Genomic DNA, 17,539 nt, shown 5'->3' on the forward strand with positions numbered 1-17,539 from the left:
CCTACTGACATAAGGAAGGGTAAATAAACCTTATCTGCTCTCAAGACGTGGACTGCCCAATCCAGCCTGTTTATGATGAGGAAGGAAGGAAGGAATCACCACAGCTTCCCCTTCCAAGGGTGACCCAGTGTCTTGGCGAAAGTGATGGGCTTCCCTTTTCTTTCTTTTTTTTTCTTCCCACTTTGCAATTGAGATATAATTGACATATCTAAATCTTCCTCCCTTTCTTTTTGTTAAGTAAATTCTCTGCCCAATGTGGGACTTGAACTCATGACCCCAAGATCAAGAGTCACATGCTCTACTGACTGAGCCAGCCAGAAGCCCCCGGCTTTCCTTTTCTGTAAAAACCCATCTGAAGAGCTCCTGGGCGGAGGAGACTGGGGGCACTGGACACATCCATGCCCCTCCTGACTTCCAGCCTTAAGGAAAGTAGGGGTGAGGGAGGGGCACCCACGAACCTACAGGGTGGGGGTGGGGGTGGGGGGTTGCACTGCCGTGGAACACAGTGTGACGGGCTGGCTGCCAGCTGCGTGGGACACTCTCCACGAGGGAGCCGCTGGGAGACTCACCTGGAATGGGGGCTGTGACCGCTGGCTGGATGGGGTAGGCCTGCTGCACGAAGGGCTTGACGCTGGGGGCGGAGGGGCGGACAGAGTCATAAATCGAGACTATAGCAGTGGTTACTCTACTCCCCAGGTCTTGCCTTGGCCTCCCAGTGCTGGGGCCCAACCTGCCACCCCCACACCCCCCCAATTAAGGTTCCCTGCTTGCAGGTGGTAGCACAGCCCAGGCAGAGCTCTGCCGAGACAGAGACGGTGACTCCCTCTGATTGAGATGGGCCAGCATGGTGCTGGGGACCCAATCATCAAGCCTCACACCGCTTCAGTGGGACAAGCTGGAGAGACCCCAGCACGATTCCCGTACGCTGTGACATCTACTGGACCCTCTCTTCTCGTCCCTGCCACGACCCAGGTCAGGGGTCACCACTCCCAGGCAAGGTTTGGGACGTGCTTCAGGCTCCTTCTCTTGGCCAAACAGCTCAAGTTCTTTTGAGAACAGGTGGGCAGGATATCCTTTCTGTTTTTATCTCCAGACCACCCTCGGCTTCCAGTTTACAAGGCCCGCTTCAAGCAGGATGGTCTCTCAGCTGCCCTTACCACCGGGAAAGCCAGCATGGGCTAGGCTATAGGATCGCCTCCACCGTCCTCTCTCAGGAAGGCACTTCTCAGGAAGACCCCGGGCTCTGGCCTCCAAAGTCATGAAGGGACGGGGCCTCTCTCCCTGTCTCCCGCTGGACACTAATACTTAAGGTGGCCGTGAGCTGGACTTAAGCAGTCTCTTTGCTGCTACTGGCCTCGGTGGATAATGGGAGATGACTCTGGCGATCTCAGGTTAAATCTCCTTTCTCCCGCAAGCCCCGAGGCAGAGTCATCCTAGAGAAACGCCACCCGGGGTCGGGCTGTGACCAGACCCTTGCCGTCACTGCGGGCCCCTCCTTGCACTTACTCTTGTGAGGATCCCGGCTGCCCTGTTTGTATCATTCCTGGCCAGAACTAGAAGGCAAAACGCAAGAGGCGTCAGAATTAGGAATTCACATCGAAGCACTGTTCGGGATGCCTACACACTGCAGCCCCTGCTAAAGACAGTGGGTTCAGACCCTCCATCAGCTGCACGGTGACCCTCTCTCGATGTAGATGTGGTCACCGATGTGCACACGATGGCAGTGGCATCCTTGGCCTGGCAGCCCAGGGCTCCTCCTCCAGATCAGTGCCCTGAGGGCAGGGACCAGGCAGCAGCTTCTCCATGTTCCCCTGACACCTAACAGAGATCTGGGCACATTACAGGTGGGCTCACAGATGTTCTGTCTGACTGCTTTATCCAGGCACACCCCCACCCCCCTTCCCCCTCCCCTTCTCTTCCTCCGTTCTTTTTTTTTTTTTTTTAATTTTTTTTTAACGTTTATTTATTTTTGAGACAGAGAGAGACAGAGCGTGAACGGGAGAGGGTCAGAGAGAGGGAGACACAGAATCCGAAACAGGCTCCAGGCTCTGAGCCATCAGCACAGAGCCTGACGCGGGGCTCGAACTCACGGACCGCGAGATCGTGACCTGAGCCGAAGTCGGACACCTAACCAACTGAGCCACCCAGGCGCCCCTCTTCTTCCATTCTTAAACCCTCCCTGTGGGACGTTCTGTCTCCACAGCTCACAGCACCGAGGGCCCAGCTGGGAGAGGACAAAGCTCTGAGCAAGAGGCCAAAAGCTCCGAGAAGCAATGCGGACACCTCCTTTGCTGTAAGCTTCCCTGAGGCTTCTGGTGCCTGCTGGCCCCCGCTGGAGAGGCGGCTTGTTAAAAGGAGTTGCAAAGGGAGGCATAAGGCTCCGGGTTTGAGTCCTGAGGTCACTATCTATGGGACTGTGATCAAATTTCCCAAACTCTTGTTACTCCGTAACTTCGTCTGCAAAACGGCAACAATAACTAGAACCGCTAAAGATGATTTCAAAGATTGATGGGATTGTAACAAACGTTCAACTTCTCAGCCCTTGGTAGGTGCAAAAGGAAAACGGTAACAGAATACTTTGTCCCTTTAGGGCTTAGTTCCCTTAAAGTGACCCCGAGGACACAGGAAAAGAGACGAAGGGCCAGGAAAAAAAGCAGAAGCAGCAGGTCACAACCCAGAAGGGCACTGGCAAAGTAATGCCTAATCCCACGTCTGCAGAGACCAAGGATGCCTTCCTCTTCCTTTCTCTCCAGGCCCCCTCCCTCCTTCTCTCTCCAGCTCCTTCCCTCCCTTTTACCACTTTGCCCCCAGCATCACCAGCTGGCCACAGGTAGTCCCTCCCTCCCCTACAAGGGAGCCAAGAACAAGCGCCAGGTGGATGGCTTCACGCCCGGCCCCTCACCCCTGGGGGCCACCACTACAGGACCAGCTTGTGACTTACCCCCGGTGCCCCCGGGAAGGCGGGGCGTGGAATCCCAGGCAGCCCCAGCTTGTTGTGAATGGCGGTGGCCGAGACAATCTGTGCTGACGACATGGCGGCCATGTGCTGCAGGGCCTTATCCTTGGCAGTCTGATCCTTGAAGGTGACAGTGACACACAGACTTAATACAGAACACAGGGCTACCAGGCAGCTTCCACAGGCACAGCCACGAGCACATGGACTAAATACAGAGCCACAAGAGAGGCCGGAGAAGCAAACATGCACGGATAAATAAACACAGCCAGAAGGCTAAAACACACTCGACCTACCGTTAACTCTGAACCTTTACTGAGACTACCCAGTGGCAAGGTTTTATAAAAAAAAAAAAAAAAAAAAAAAAAAAAAAAATTTTTTTTAAATCTGTTTTTCAACAGAATGGGAAGCCTCTGAGAAGAGTGGACAGCGTATTTATTTTTCCAGCTTCCAAAGGGAGATTTCTCCAATTACTTAACACATTCAAGGCAAGGGTGGGGGAAAAGGCCTTGCTTTTAAGCATACGGATGGGAGAAGGGGGCGTAAAGAGGGCTGGCTGTGGATCTGGGGTAGGACCATCCACAAGGTGCGGGCAGGCCCCATCGGTGTGCACAGTCACGGGGCCGCACTCCCAGGGGCTGCTGGAGTCATGCGAGGCCCAGAAGCCGTAGCAGACACCTGGTGAGGGGAGGTTGGGAGGCAGCAGGGCGGGCAGGGGGCCAGGACGGGGCCAAGCAGCATGCTGGCGGGGTGCATGCTTTCTCAGGTATCCCCACCATGGGGCTAAGGCCACACAGGTTCTCTCTACAGCCGAGAACGCAGGGGCTGCTACCGGGTAAGTGGTTTCTCCCTTCCCTGATGGGTCACTTCTAGAAAAGCCAAGGCTGATAACACAAAAGCTAGCCAAAAAGTCTGCCAAGCACAGCTAAAATACAGAATACTCAATGTGGTGAAAATACTTACCATGCTTGTTACCTGGATACAACAACAAACAATTTGTTAAAAGAATTGCGGACAAAAGCAGGGGTATTTTTCTTCTTCACTTAAAAAAAATACATATATACTTATACAAACACAAAATATTGGGTACAATAAAATGCATAGGAGTGTGGGTCTTTTTTCACATTTTAGGAGGGATGTCTGACCCAGATAGCTAGAAGGGCGATTACCAACCATTCCAACCTTTCAGAAACTACTCCCAACCCCCTTCGAGCTGGTTCTGTGGCTTCCCCAGTACAGATGGAGAAACGGTCAGGCAGGTCCTGACGGTACAGGCTTCATGCTTGGGAAACAAGTCAAGGTTCCTCCCGGCTGCTAACAGAAGGTCTATACAATCTATACCAGGCCCAGACTCCATCAGAGCAGTAACAAAATGGGGACAGCAAAGTAAAGACAGCACCCACCACGGCTGCCGTTCAGAGTCAGCCAGTGAGTGAAGGTCAAGGGGAACTTCAGGCTGAAACAGCCCTGACTTGGCTTCAATGTGTACAGATTTACCCAGAGGTGACACAGAAGCATGCGGAGGTGCCAAAGGCAAAGCCAAAAGGAGAAATTTAAACACGAACAAGCAAAAACCAGAAACAAAAAGCCCCCCAAAGCCTACAAAATAACTACTAGGGGGCTTCTAAGAAAGATCAAATTAGGTGCTCCCGAGGTATAGACAGACATCACTCTGCCCCGTAATTGCCAGAACACCGCGTGAATTTGCAAAAAGCTTATGCTGCCCCTTGACAAAGAGCCTAACACTTGCATAAAATTTGACACTTGTCACATTTCTCTGGCTCTCAACTGAAAAAGTAAGGAGCCGCATGTTGCAGCTTTTTGGCTGGCACACGGTCATTATGGTCATCTCGAAAGGCACGTGCTACAGCTGAATGGCACCACAAAGGGCCCAGGAAGCCTGCAGGATTGCTCGTCCCCAGTGGAATGGCACCGGGGGACTAGAGTGGTGCTTTACTGTCTCTGGTCAGATGACATTCTTTGAGCTGAGCCTCCATTTGCTAATTTGCTGAAGGCTCTACCTAAAGCTAGCTTTCTCTGTCAACATTTTTGCTTCCTTCCTTCTCCTTCTCTCTCTCTTTTTTTTTTTAAGATCTGAATAATTTCAGATACTGTGATGCTTGTAAAAGACAAAATCATGATGATGGTGGAATAAACTGACTAGGTGTATACGTTCCCTAAACCCAGCTGAGCCTGACACACACAAAGATCCCAGCTCCAGTCCATCTGTTCCTACCTAGCTGGTCCCGTGGTTTCACCTGCCACCTGCCCCCTCATCATCCCCGCAGAAGGTAATCCACATGTGTGAACAGAAAACCCGGCTCTAGTCACACTACAGCCCATCTCCGTCAGAAGTGCCCTGACATGAATACAAACACATCAGTTTTCTTCTGGGCCCGTCACTTTGTACTCCAGCCCCGAAGCCACCTAGCCCCTAATGAGAGGTTACGAACGCCTCTCAAGGTGATTTCTGAACTGAAGTAATGCCACAGGTCTCACCACAGGCGCCTTCCACTGAGAGGAACAAGCCTCACAGCTTCTCCGGGGCCCAGGCTAGGGGAGCTGGGACAGCGCAGCCCAGACTTCTCGCAGGCCTGGCTGATGCAAATTCTGAGGAATAACTACAAAAGATCTGTGGGCTTGGCTCTATCCCAAAAGCACCATCCTTGGGGCGCCTGCAGGGCTCGGCTGGCTAAGCGTCCGACTCTTGACTTTGGCTCAGGACATGATCTCAAGGTTCGTGAGTTCGAGCCCCAAATTGGGCTCAGTGCTGACAGCACGGAGCTGGTTTGGGATTCTCTCTCCCTCCCTCTGTCCCTCCCTCAAAAATAAATAAAACCTTTTTCTCTCTCTCAAAATAAATAAAAACTTCAAACAATTTTTTTTTTTTTTTTTTTTTTTTTTAATTTCAAATGCACGTCATGGGCCTCTCTCAGACCTGAGAGTCCCCTGTTGATGAAATGCTGACGACGGGGGTGATTTGGCACGCCCAGATACAGTGTGTTTGCACACACTCGGGTGGATGGAAGGACTCAAGAATTGAAAGTCCGGGTCCAAAGAGAAAGGACTCCCCCACATCTCCATGGCCCATTTTTATTCTACTAGAGGTGCCGGAGATGTTCCCGTGTGCTGCGCGGACTGAAAAGTTCTTCGAAAAGCTCATGAAAGTTTGATGCTTTTTTTTTTTTTTTTTTTTTTTTAAAGGAAATCAGTCAAGGAGGAAAGGAGAAAAGTCACCAGCTTTTGTATGTCACACAGCTTCGGAACATGGCCGTTTCCTTTTGCTAAACACAGTAAGGTTGGACTCTTACTGCCCAGCGTTCCAGGACGTGCCTGAATGGGACACACGGCCGGAAGCAGGAGAGCAAATCAGTGGTTCCTAGCTCACCAAGTTGTTCCGTGCCAGTAAAAGGAGCCTCTCCAGGCGAGCTTGAACCTGCCTCGGCCTGACGGTGGTAGTGGGTTGCATTACCTTGGGCAAGTCATTGAATGCTCTAATTTTCTTCATCTATGAAACAGAGTTGTACTTTATTCTCTAAAGCCTTTCTGCCTCCAAAAGTATTTGTGGCGATGAGTGTGAGTTCCATTTATAAGCAAATACGTCTTAACACACACAGCTGGAAACCACCGGCGAAAAGACAGTTAAGATGTTAAAATTTGGGCAGCTCCTGGCCACCTATCCTAACAGAGAGAAAGCCAAGCGTGGAGAGGAAATTTTATCTCAAGTAGAGGTTCTTTCTGCACTTGACCTAGCTATTTGAGAATAGGCAATTTTCTGCAAATGGAATAAAATGTCTATACCTCTGATTTCCTACCTTTTGAAGTGGAGACACTCTACCTACTCATCTAATTTTAGAACATCTCCCCGTTTATCTATGATATATATTTGAAAATTAAAAGGATTAAATTTTATTATTTAAAATCTAAAGCAACCCTGCAGATAGTAAGCACGGCAAGCGAGATCCTGAAATCAGAACCGACAGCCTGGCTGTTGACCCACTTAATCTGAAATGGGAGTACGGAACGATGCCAAGCTGAGAGATTTCAATGGAAGGGCCTCTAAATTGTCATTTGCAGCCTAGAGATACAAGCCTGGCTTGGAAGAAATTATAACTCTAAGTGTCAGACCTGAATAAATTGCTTCTCTGTGTCACTCTGGTCTAATATCCTGGACTTTTGGGGCGTCCCACTCCATCCTTACCACTCACCCCAGAATAAAGGGGGCAGGGCGGTTGTTAATCTACCCAAATAACTGACGCTTAAGTAAGTTCAAAAACATACGTTACACTTGTACATCAGAATACTTTTATTCTAAGATGTTTTCACACCAACATTTCTGAAATGTGGATGAGATTTACAAAGGATGAGCACCCTGTTTTATCCTGAAAAACTGTTACTAAGTCAATACCAAGTTGCGGTCTGTGATGTCTTACAGGACGGGAAATACTCTGAGTGTGTGCGTGTCTATACGTGACCTTGCATGAACAAGAACACCGTGTCCTAGCAAAAAGCCTGGACAACTTCACACCGAGTCCTCAAGACTGATTTTAAGTCCCTCCATCCCTAAGATTACGAAGAATGAGGCCACAAAAAAGCTGAATATTTGGGGAATGGAGAAAGAAAAGGCAAATCTCCTTTTCCAACTGAATCCTAACTCAAGCCCATGGCCTGAAATGTGCAAAATATTTATGGAGCAGGAAACACAGGGGCTTTAAGAACAAATGGCCCGTCTGTCCGAAGAATGAGGTCAGACACAGGACTGTGCCGAGGGATGCAGGTCTCAGAACCCACTCGACTTTCTTCCTTGTCCAATTTCTGGCACGCCATGCTGTCAATGGCCTTCCCTGCCTCAGCCACACGGGGTCCAGCAGGCTGTGTCACGCATAAACTCCTCAGCCTGAAGCCTTCCAAACTGTTGTTGCCACTTAGTAAACAGGCTTTCATATTTCATGAAGCAGAGCAAGGCTGCTGCTATACCTCTGGGTTCCACAGACTGCCTCCTCGTTATGGTTTAAATGTGCACAATGTTTGGAAAGTGTCTACAGTGTAATATACATGACAGGAAGGCGGCCAGTGTCACAAATGCACATGGCTGAAGCAGTGCACTCTTCAGACTCCAGGACATGTGATGAATCAGTCTCCAGACAGTATGGGAGTCTTATTCCCACTTTCCTCTGCTTCGTTGGCTTTTGATTACTCTGAGGAATCAATTATCTTATCGTTTTCCAGCACTAGCCATCAACAACGTTAAAGATAATATAAAGTTCACAAGCTTGCAAGTATAATATTATAGCTGTTATATATGGCATTTTAATGAACAGCATACTAAATCAATATACTCCAGTTTGTTCAGGGGCCGTCAATTTAAAACTTAAAGACTCCAATCTACTTTATTCGTAAGGAAGTCCACGGATACACCAGGAAAAATAGGCAACGTTGGAAAAAAAGACCACGGACTCAAATTCTCTGGATAGCTCTTACATGTTTTTCCCCAAGTGCACTTTTCCCAGCAATACAAAAATACAGTACAGGAGAGGAAAGATAGCAATTTGCTTGCAAAACCACTTTTTTCAGGAAAAGACAAAACACAGGATGCGCTCCTAAAAAGTCATTTTGCAGATGTTGCTTTCACCTTGCGCTATGCGGATTCACATGACCTCTGTGATTATTAGCGCTAGCCGCTGAGTACATAAAACATCGCAAATCTGTAGGATGGTTTGGGAGAAAAGATAGAGGGCACTTGAATTTTTCTAGCCATGATCCCTAATTTACTTATTATTAGAGAAAGCAGGAGTAAATACAAAAGGGGGCTATTTCGGTCGGGCAACAGCTAATGCCAGGGGGGGAAGGCACATTCATACTTCTCCCGACTTGCCATGTAATGAGTAGCAATTAATTCATCTTATTGTATTTCCAAATGCCAGAGACTCCATTCACATCAAAGAAAAAATTTTCAAGGCTTGTACTATTGTTCATTTTTAAATGTACTAAGCTATATTTAGTATTTTATAATTGTCAATAGTGTTTCCTTTAATTTTGATGTGGGGCTTAGCATCATAAAAGATTGTAGATGAGGATCCAGGTGATTTATAGGTGTGCCTGACAACACTACCAGGAAACCTATCACTGAGGTCAGCTAAAGCTAGGTTTGGGTGCTGGGGAAAAGGCACCCTTCTGACCATAGCCCCCTTTCCCCTGGGAGGTGACAGTAAGAGGCAGGAAGTAAATCTCTCTCGAGGAGCCAGAGGAACCCACGCAGGCAGCAGGCTCTAGTTTGGCTCCAGACTGAGTTCCAGCTCCCACCACTCATCTGCTGTTTAATTCAAATATACAGAAGTGCCTGGGTGGCTGAGTCGGTTAGCATCCAACTTTGGCTCAGGTCACGATCTCACGGTTCGTGGGTTCAAGCCCTGCGTCGGGCTCTGTGCTGACAGCTTGGAGTCTGGAGCCTGCTTCGGATTCTGTGGGTCCCTTTCTCTCTCTGCCCCTCCCTGGCTCATACTCTCTCTGTCTCTCTCTCTCTCTCAAAATAAAGAAACATTTTAAAAGATTAAAATTAAATAATTCAAACATACAGACACGATGAACAGTGAGATGATGTGAAAGCATCTTGAGTCAGAGAAATGAGCCCTCATCCTTGACCAGTATTCTTTGGGCAGAGCTGCATGACATCATGTGAAGAGTTTGGGCTTTGGTGCTAAATGCAGATCAAATGCAGACTTGGGACCCTGGGTAAGTCACCTGGCCATTGAGCATCTGCTTCCTCATTTGTAAAGTGAGGCCCAGAACAGCGCCTTCAGGACTGCTTTGGGAACTGCATTAAGCACTCCCCAGGGTGCCCGCAGCCTTGCCATTCAGTGAACTTGCAGTCTCTGGGGCACATGTGACCCGAAACGCTTAAGACACCCTGGTCCCGATCACATGAACTTTCAGCTCTCTGGTAGTCTAGAGCATCGTAGACACTGGGGGCCGATTAACAACGGGATTTCTCTAGCAAGCGATAAAAACGGAGAATGAGGGTGCTTCCGTTGCCCTTAAAAAGAAAATCCAGCCCTGGCTCAGTTCACACAGAAAGGTGAATGCATTCAGCCCTCTGTTTACACTGTGAGTTCCGCATCACCACACGGTTGATAAGAGGTTCTAATTCCAACACACCCAAGCCCGAGAAATAAACGGTCTCCACCCTTAGCTTGAACTCAGGTAAATTAAAAACAAGGCAGAGAAAATATCACTGGGGAGGAGAGAGGGTGAGTGCAAAAGAACCCCCTGAGGATCGGAAGGTATCAGGAAGGTGCTGCGTCATTTCCCAAATCCTGCGGCCGAGCCAACTGTCTCAGGACTGGCGCCGGCACAAAGGAGGCTGTGGTTTCAGGCTTCCGTGGCCGTGTGTACCGCTGACAGCCATTGCCTGAAGGAGCGGGGTGGCTCAGCAGGCCACGGGGAGCACCGTAGGTGAAGTGAGGCGTGTCTCCCCTGTGGACGGGCCCATTCGTGGCCGGCATCGGTGGTGACACAACCGGGAGGTAGCCTTGTGAAGTGCAGCAACGCCCCCAGAGAAGTTCCTGAACTCTCTGCGAGAATTAAATCAACAATTTGAACTTTAAGCTCTCTGCTTATTGGAAGGAACGGCAGATTGGGAAGAATGGCCTGCTAAGAAATCAAATCACAAAAGGTCACCAGGGTGAGGATGAAGAAAACGGCCCCGGGGAGCACATGTAGCTCGTAAATTAGTCACCAACGACTGGACGCAATCGGACACTTGCGGGCCCTTTTCTGCTCTTGTGGCATGACGCAATGTCAGCAAGTACTGGCTTTTCTTCAGTGCGAGTCCAGAGCTGGACATGAACACGTCCACCGCCTAAGATGTATTCCTGCTGAGGTCAGGGCAGAATGAAGAAGCCCTCTTTTCCTCGGAGTACCGTCTGGACTTGGGCACTCCAGACCCCAGGAGGCCCGGCCCACCTTCTCAGGAAGATGACGACAGTCCACAGGGGGTGGGTGGTCTGCAGGTCGCCTTTCTGCGGCTGCCAGGGAAGGGAGGCCTCTGGGCAGGGACTGGACAACCCCTCGAGGCAACTGAACATCCCGAGATAAGAGACTCGGAGGAGGAAGCTCGAAGTAGGAACCCTAAGCAGCAAAGAAAGACTGCTTCGTGTGTGGACCACACTTCTGCGTTCTTTTTATAGGCTGGGATAATAAATCCCTGCGCTTCCAAAAAAAAAGGGGCTAATGGCCTCTTGGGCAATTAATGGTGAGCGAAATAATTCAAAGTAGAGAATAACTTCTAGAGCTGTGGGCCAGGCTCGGGACCACGCCGCACGCTGTCATCTCTGACAGGCTGCCGCTTCTCCACTGCTCTGCCGGAGATCGCAGTGAGGGGCTAACCTGCGGGTGAGGAGGAGACGCGCGACAACAAATGAACCTGCTCTGGGTGACATCTGCAGGTGCAGCTGGTGACACGAGGTCCGAGGGAGGAAAGTCGGCATCCTTGGAATTGCTAAAGGCACGTTCCATCGATCCACAGGTCCTTCCCACGCTGCACCTGCGAGGCTCCATCTTTACCTTGTAACTACAATCAGGCCTAGTTACAAAGCCGTGTGTCACCTACAACCACCCCAGAGCCTGTTAGAGCAGTGGGTTCAAAAGGATTTTGTCTGGGCAGGGACCACAACATGGCCCGCCCAGCGCTGCGGAACGATTCCCTCAAAGCTAATAAGCTCCATCTTAGACCCCCAGTTAGCGCTCTGATTTGTCTCTTAAGGCCCGTTAGCCCAAGAAGATTGAATCAGAAAATAAAACACAGCAAAGTGTATGCTTAATGTCCAAAATTCTGGCACTCTGGTCACAAATGCCTTGCATTTCCTTATCCATTTTAGCAGGCTCTTGAATCTCAACGGGACTCCGCCAACCCCTTCACTCCTTCTTCCTACTGGCCCGGCTTCTCTGCTCCTGGTTCTTCGTCTCCTCACAGCACTCCTCGACTACCTCAACCATCCCCTCGATCTGCTTGCCCCTTGCAGCCCTCCCTTGTGCTTACAGTCTGGGGCCAAGGCCATCCCAAATGGCTAGCCAAGTCTATCTTGGCTTAGGCTTCTATATACATTATTAATTTCTTAAGTTTATTTATTTATTTTGGGAGAGGGAGAGTGTGAGAGTGAGCAAGCAGGGGAGGGGCAGAGAGAGAGGGAGAGAGAGGGTCCCAAGCAGGATCCATGCTGTCAGTGCAGAGCCTAATGTGGGCTTGAACTCACAAACCGTGAGATCGTGACCTGGGCTGAGATCAAGAGTCGGACGTTTTACTGACTGAGCCACCCAGGCACCTCTAGGCTGCTTTGCATAAACAAAATGTCTCATGTTGGTGCCAATGGCTTTAGCACAAATTCAGAGTAAACGATGGATAAAAATCTTGACTCATTTTAGGACAGGGGCAAAAGGAGAAAATAGTTTTCACTGGATTTATTTTCTTAGGGAAATAAATGTCAAGGAAAGATACCATTGCTGGGGGGTGGGGAGAAGAAGGAGATTGTGATTGGCTGGGGAAAGAGGTTGGGGAGAGGAAATTAGAAAAAGAATACCGTTTTGCCATTTGATTTCTTCCACTGGAAAAAAAAAATGAAGAGAAATACATCATAATGAAAATGATCATTTCTGGTTGATAGAAACAAATATTTTATAGTAACTCTCTTCACTTTTTCATGTTGTCCTATTTAAAATACAGCAAGAAACTAACTCATAGTTAACTGATGCATCCCCTCAGTGAACTGCCATTACTTTAAGAGAACCCAACCTTCAATAACCTACATGTTCAATGCTGCTATTGAAAAGTGTACACTTTTCAGACTTAGTAAGGAGAGAAGTTTTAAACATCATTTACTCTTTAAAAAACATCGAGGAAGAGAGCACAGCAGTCGAGGGGACAGGAGCGGGAGCCAGCTGAAGAGACTCTGTGTGTGTGTGTGTGTGTGTGTGTGTGTGTGTGTGTGTGTGTGTGTGTGTAGCTGCCCCTGGTCCAGGTCAGCACCCCTCTCACTCAGATCCTACAGCAGCCCCTGAATTAGGCTCCCTGCCTCCAGCTCTGCCTCCCCCTAGCCATCCATCTGAAAAGGGTGGGAGAGAACTTTCCAGCCCAGAGCACATCCCACGGCTCAGAGATGAACCTCATTCTCTCACAGAGGATCTGGGACCTTTCTGTTGGGCTTGCCCAGGTCCATCCCGTGCCTCCAAGTAACAGTGTTTTTCATGGTTCCCCAAACACCCCGATATCTCAGGGGAACTGTCTTCCTTTCTCAGTGCCCAGTTCTAATAGCACGCCCTCCCCAAGTCTTTCTTTAATTCTACACTCAGAGCTGACCACTCTTTTCACTGGAGTCTTTGCACCACTCTGTTCAATTTCCACTGCAGAGCCCCCTAGTTGGGGAGCAGTCTACTGGATATCTAGTATTTCCCCAATTGTGGCCAGAAACAACAGAAATGTTAAGTGTTCCTCAAGAACAGAGATTGCTAATTTGATTCTCTATGCCCGACATGTACGTGAGGGTCTAGAACACTGGGTTCTCCATGAAAAGTTTGCTGTGCTTTATAAAGTTCAAATCTCCGTGGAAATCTTAAATGTCCACAAAATGAAAACAAATTTTGTTATGACAGCTAAAACTAAAGCCCACACATTTTGGGGTGATCTGGTTTACGAGCAAGCACTCTGAGAACCATTTCTGCACTAGCAGAAGAGTAAGGCTGACCTTTGGGTCTCATTCTAACAGATTTTCAAGAGCATGACTTTTGTAGTAAGGATGACTCATCCTTAATTGGGACATGAGCATGACCACGCTCTTCTTGAGTCTGGTTTCTTCACAGGAATATGGCAGAACCGGCTGCCAAACATGGACTGTCCTGTAAAGGCTGCAGGGACAGCGGAGAGTCACCTCCTTTTCCCTTTGCCTAAGGCAGTGTGGTTTTCAAACTGTATTCAGTGGAACACCCCAAGAGGCCATTGCTAAGGCTAAAAGAGCATGAGCCCCAATTAAAATAGTTTACTCATTTATATATGAAATGCTTCAACAAAGATTTCAACCTGAAACACGAGTTTGCAGCTTAAAAAAAGGCTGGAAAGTCACCAGCCTAAAGAATGCAACCGCACCCTTCCCCAGGAAGGAGGGAGGCTTACAGGCAGGAGGGCTCCCATGGAAGCCACGCCTGGTGGCGGCCCCAGGTGTGAGCAAACCACTTTTTCAGACTCCAAGGGAGGCCAGAGGGATGAAGCCTGGCTTCATTCTCTTTAAGGAGGGCCTCTGTCCACCCCAGAGAACACAAATCCTTGACTGCTGAGCACATAGGAAAAAGGCCCAGCAGCGGGACTGAAGCAGGCGGGGCAGGCCATCAGCCACCTTCTCCGGCGAACCTGGCTAACATCTTCCCAGGCAAAGCATGGCGTCTCTTTTTGAAGTCTGGACCCTTGCTGCCGCCCCCACGGCCCGCCCAGAAGCTATCGCTGTTGTCTGCGGGGATGACTTCAACCTTCCACAGCGAGTCTGCCTCGTTAATGAGTGTGGGAGGCCAAGGCAGTGTGGCCGTCAGCCTGACCCCACAACGAACTCAGTGCTCACCCCTGCCTCCCACGAACGTGCTGGGAGATGCCAGACCTGAAGGGGAAAGCATGGATAAGCCGGTGAGACCTACCTCTCCTGACGAGCCCGCTGTCTGCCTGGTAATGGCTGGTTGGGAAGGCTGAGGAAGGCATCCCTCACATCAAATGCCCACGGGAGGCGAAGGCAGCAACATGTCCACTGGCTGTCACCTGCCAGTCTGGTGACAGCCAGTCTCACTCATTCTCCTCGGCTGGCCTAATGCCCTCTGGGTGGTGACACAGCGGCTCTGCGACTAGGACCTCACTGCCCTGAACTACGGATAATCACCACAGTGCCAATCACACATTAGGTCCACATTCTGACCAAGGGCTCGAAGTTCACAATTCGCCTTGTTTCTAAAGTGTGGGTGCCGAAGAGAGGGCTGGTGGTCAGAACTGCACGCCCAGCTCCGAGGGACACGAGGGGGGGGCGACACGGCGCGTGCTGGCACAAGACCTTCTGCTTGAGAACACTCTCCCATCTCCACTGGATGAAACCCCGCCTCAAAGACCGGTGGGGTAGGCATCAGAAAGACCGGAGTTCAAATCTTGGCAGCGACGTGTGCTGGGCTTGGTAGCTTTGGGCAAACCAACTGACCTCCTGGCTTCTTAAATATTACCCCTCAAAATCTGAATAATGGAACTCACTTTGGAGTGAGCTGACTGAATGAGAGGACACGTAACAGACTTTGCATACACTCACTCGGTCTTTGCATTCCCCAACAGCAGCACCGATGCTGTGCAGCCCGTCCCTGGGATTCCCTCCACGTTTTCTCCGGGTGCTTTCTGCTAACACTCATCCGACAGTGCCCTCTATTCCGCATTCCTATTTCCACGGCCAGCTCTGTGAATAGGGGGCTGACTGTTAACTGCCCACCGTGATGGACACCATGCCTGGAGCACTCCATTGGTATTAGCTGATGGGAAGAACAAAGGCCTCCCTTTTCCCAAGAATAATGTGGTAGGGAGGAAGGAAAGGAACCGCAAGAAGATGGAGGTGGTTCTTGGAGCTGAAACGCTGAGCCGGTTGTTACCCTACTGCCTCTGTTTCCACCTCCTCCCTGTGTCTGTCCCAAAGGAGAGTGGGCCAAGGCTGAAAGGAGGGGGAAAATCATCTTTTTTTTTTTTTTTTTAGTAAGAACGAACACAAATACAACAACTGTGTTTGCATGATGTACGTGTACGTATAAAGTACTGGTAAAGTGTTTCCACGGAGGAAGGCTCTCAAAATCCCTGAATAAGAAAACAAGTACTTCCGATATCCCATGGGGCTCCCTTCTGGGCAGGAGAGCTTAATTCATCACGTACAGGGCTTTTGGTCCAGGGCTGTGTGCCCTGGGTGAGCATGTAGGAACCACACAGACGGTACAGAAATAGAGCAATTCATAACATCGCGGATGGAAACACAGAATGGATGTCTGTAAACTTGTTTGAACACCATTAATTCGTTAGCGCAGAGAAACTAGATACAGAGTCAGAACTTGAGCGAACGCTGGGGGAGTTACATCCACATAGAGAGGACGGCGCCTTTGGTTAAAAAGCAGGATCTGTGAAGTTATCTTAATCTTCCAACTGCTCAGCCAGTCAGCTAAAAGCCAGCCACCATCAGCCACACGTGCGAGCGAGCCAGCATGCAGCCCACTGCAGAGGGCCACCAAATGCTCCTTCCTGGTCGCTAGTCCTGCTCCACAGCCAGCCTTGTTTGCATAAAAAAAAAAAAAAGTTGGAGGACTTTGGGAAGGATCCCAGTGTTCAGCATTCAGTGCTGTGAAATCGCACTTCGTTCTTTAGGTTTAGAACAAAAACAAATTTAATTAATGTATGGAAAAAATCAAAATGGAACAACAACAAAAAAAGGCATGTGGGAAGGGCAACAATATGGGCCACAAATTCATTTTTATTATAAAGTAAAGCTCTTCTATGTAAACTATAATTCCTTTGCATTTTTAAAATGGGGCATTATGGAAAGAAAAAGTCACTTATCTTTTACTACAAATTTTGGAAGGGGAGAAAATACGGAGAACTTGCATTTTAAAAATCTCAATGCCTCCATTTTTGCTGTGAAATATATTTTCAGAGACTAGAAAATGAGACACACGTAAAAAACAATTAAAGTAAACTCAAGTAGAAATGGAACTGCAAACACGGATTTGATTAAGAGCCTTCCCATCTCTTAAGATTTTTTTAAAGGCCTCACCTCAAATTTCTTTTTTAATAACAGAGCTGTACCCTTAAAAAACAATATTGAGCAACGTGGAAGAAATCTGGCAGAAAATACTGTCTGTTTTGAAAGAATACTTGAAAAATTACATGAAAAGACATACTTCTCATAAGTATTCTCTAAAATACATAACAAGTACAAAAAAATGACTTCTAAATATTTTTTAAAGTAATCATGAGAACTACTCTAGAAGTGATGCATTTTATTTTACTTTATTACTTTTTTTTTTTTTTTTACAATTTCTATACTAACTTTGTGTCTCTGGACTTTTTTTCCTCTCCCAGCCCAGGGCTGTTTGGTGGACATTTGAAGGTTAAAAAAAAAATCATGTTTCTGAGCTGAAAAGTTATCAAGACCAGCTTTCTGCTGCATTTGCATTGTTATTAGGGACACACACACACACACACACACACACACACACACACACACACACTAAGCTTAATGTGAGGCTAGTACAGAAACAGAGATTAGACACAAAGAAATGTAAACAGCTCTCACATGCGAGGAAACTAGGTTACGAGAATCCCAGCACCAGGCATTCACCAGTCACCATGGAAAACAGGAAGTGAGATGCATAGCAACCACAAGCCAAAAAGCAGGAAAGCGCATACCTTTAGCTTGGAATGAAAATCACGAGATTTCCTTCTGGCAAGAACCTGAATGTGACTAGACACCTGCAGGGTAGGGGAAGGGAGGAAAACAAAGGAAAAGCCTGTAACCATGGAGATGAAAAGCCCCCTACAAC

At 48.6% G+C, this 17,539-nt stretch overlaps 1 protein-coding gene across 11 annotated transcripts in view; it reads right to left on the reverse strand.

Annotated features, from left to right (window-relative positions):
• The window catches only part of TEAD1 (TEA domain transcription factor 1), a 271,950-nt gene that overhangs the window by 57,646 nt on the left and 196,765 nt on the right, over positions 1 to 17,539 (reverse strand). For 6 of the 11 annotated variants that reach the window (XM_086677952.1, XM_086677947.1, XM_086677951.1 and 3 more), the window contains 5 exons: positions 17,406 to 17,468; positions 3,917 to 3,928; positions 2,942 to 3,076; positions 1,507 to 1,553; positions 570 to 631 (listed from right to left, as the gene is read on the reverse strand). In XM_086677952.1, the coding sequence (XP_086534078.1) occupies positions 570 to 631; positions 1,507 to 1,553; positions 2,942 to 3,076; positions 3,917 to 3,928; positions 17,406 to 17,468 (319 nt within the window). The remainder of the gene's footprint in view (positions 1 to 569; positions 632 to 1,506; positions 1,554 to 2,941; positions 3,077 to 3,916; positions 3,929 to 17,405; positions 17,469 to 17,539) is intronic. The other 5 variants (XM_086677948.1, XM_086677945.1, XM_086677950.1 and 2 more) reach the window with 3 other exon arrangements.

Source organism: Puma concolor, chromosome D1 (assembly GCF_028749965.1).
Source record: "Puma concolor isolate L17-30 chromosome D1, mPumCon1.1.hap2, whole genome shotgun sequence".
Lineage (NCBI taxonomy): Eukaryota > Metazoa > Chordata > Mammalia > Carnivora > Felidae > Puma > Puma concolor.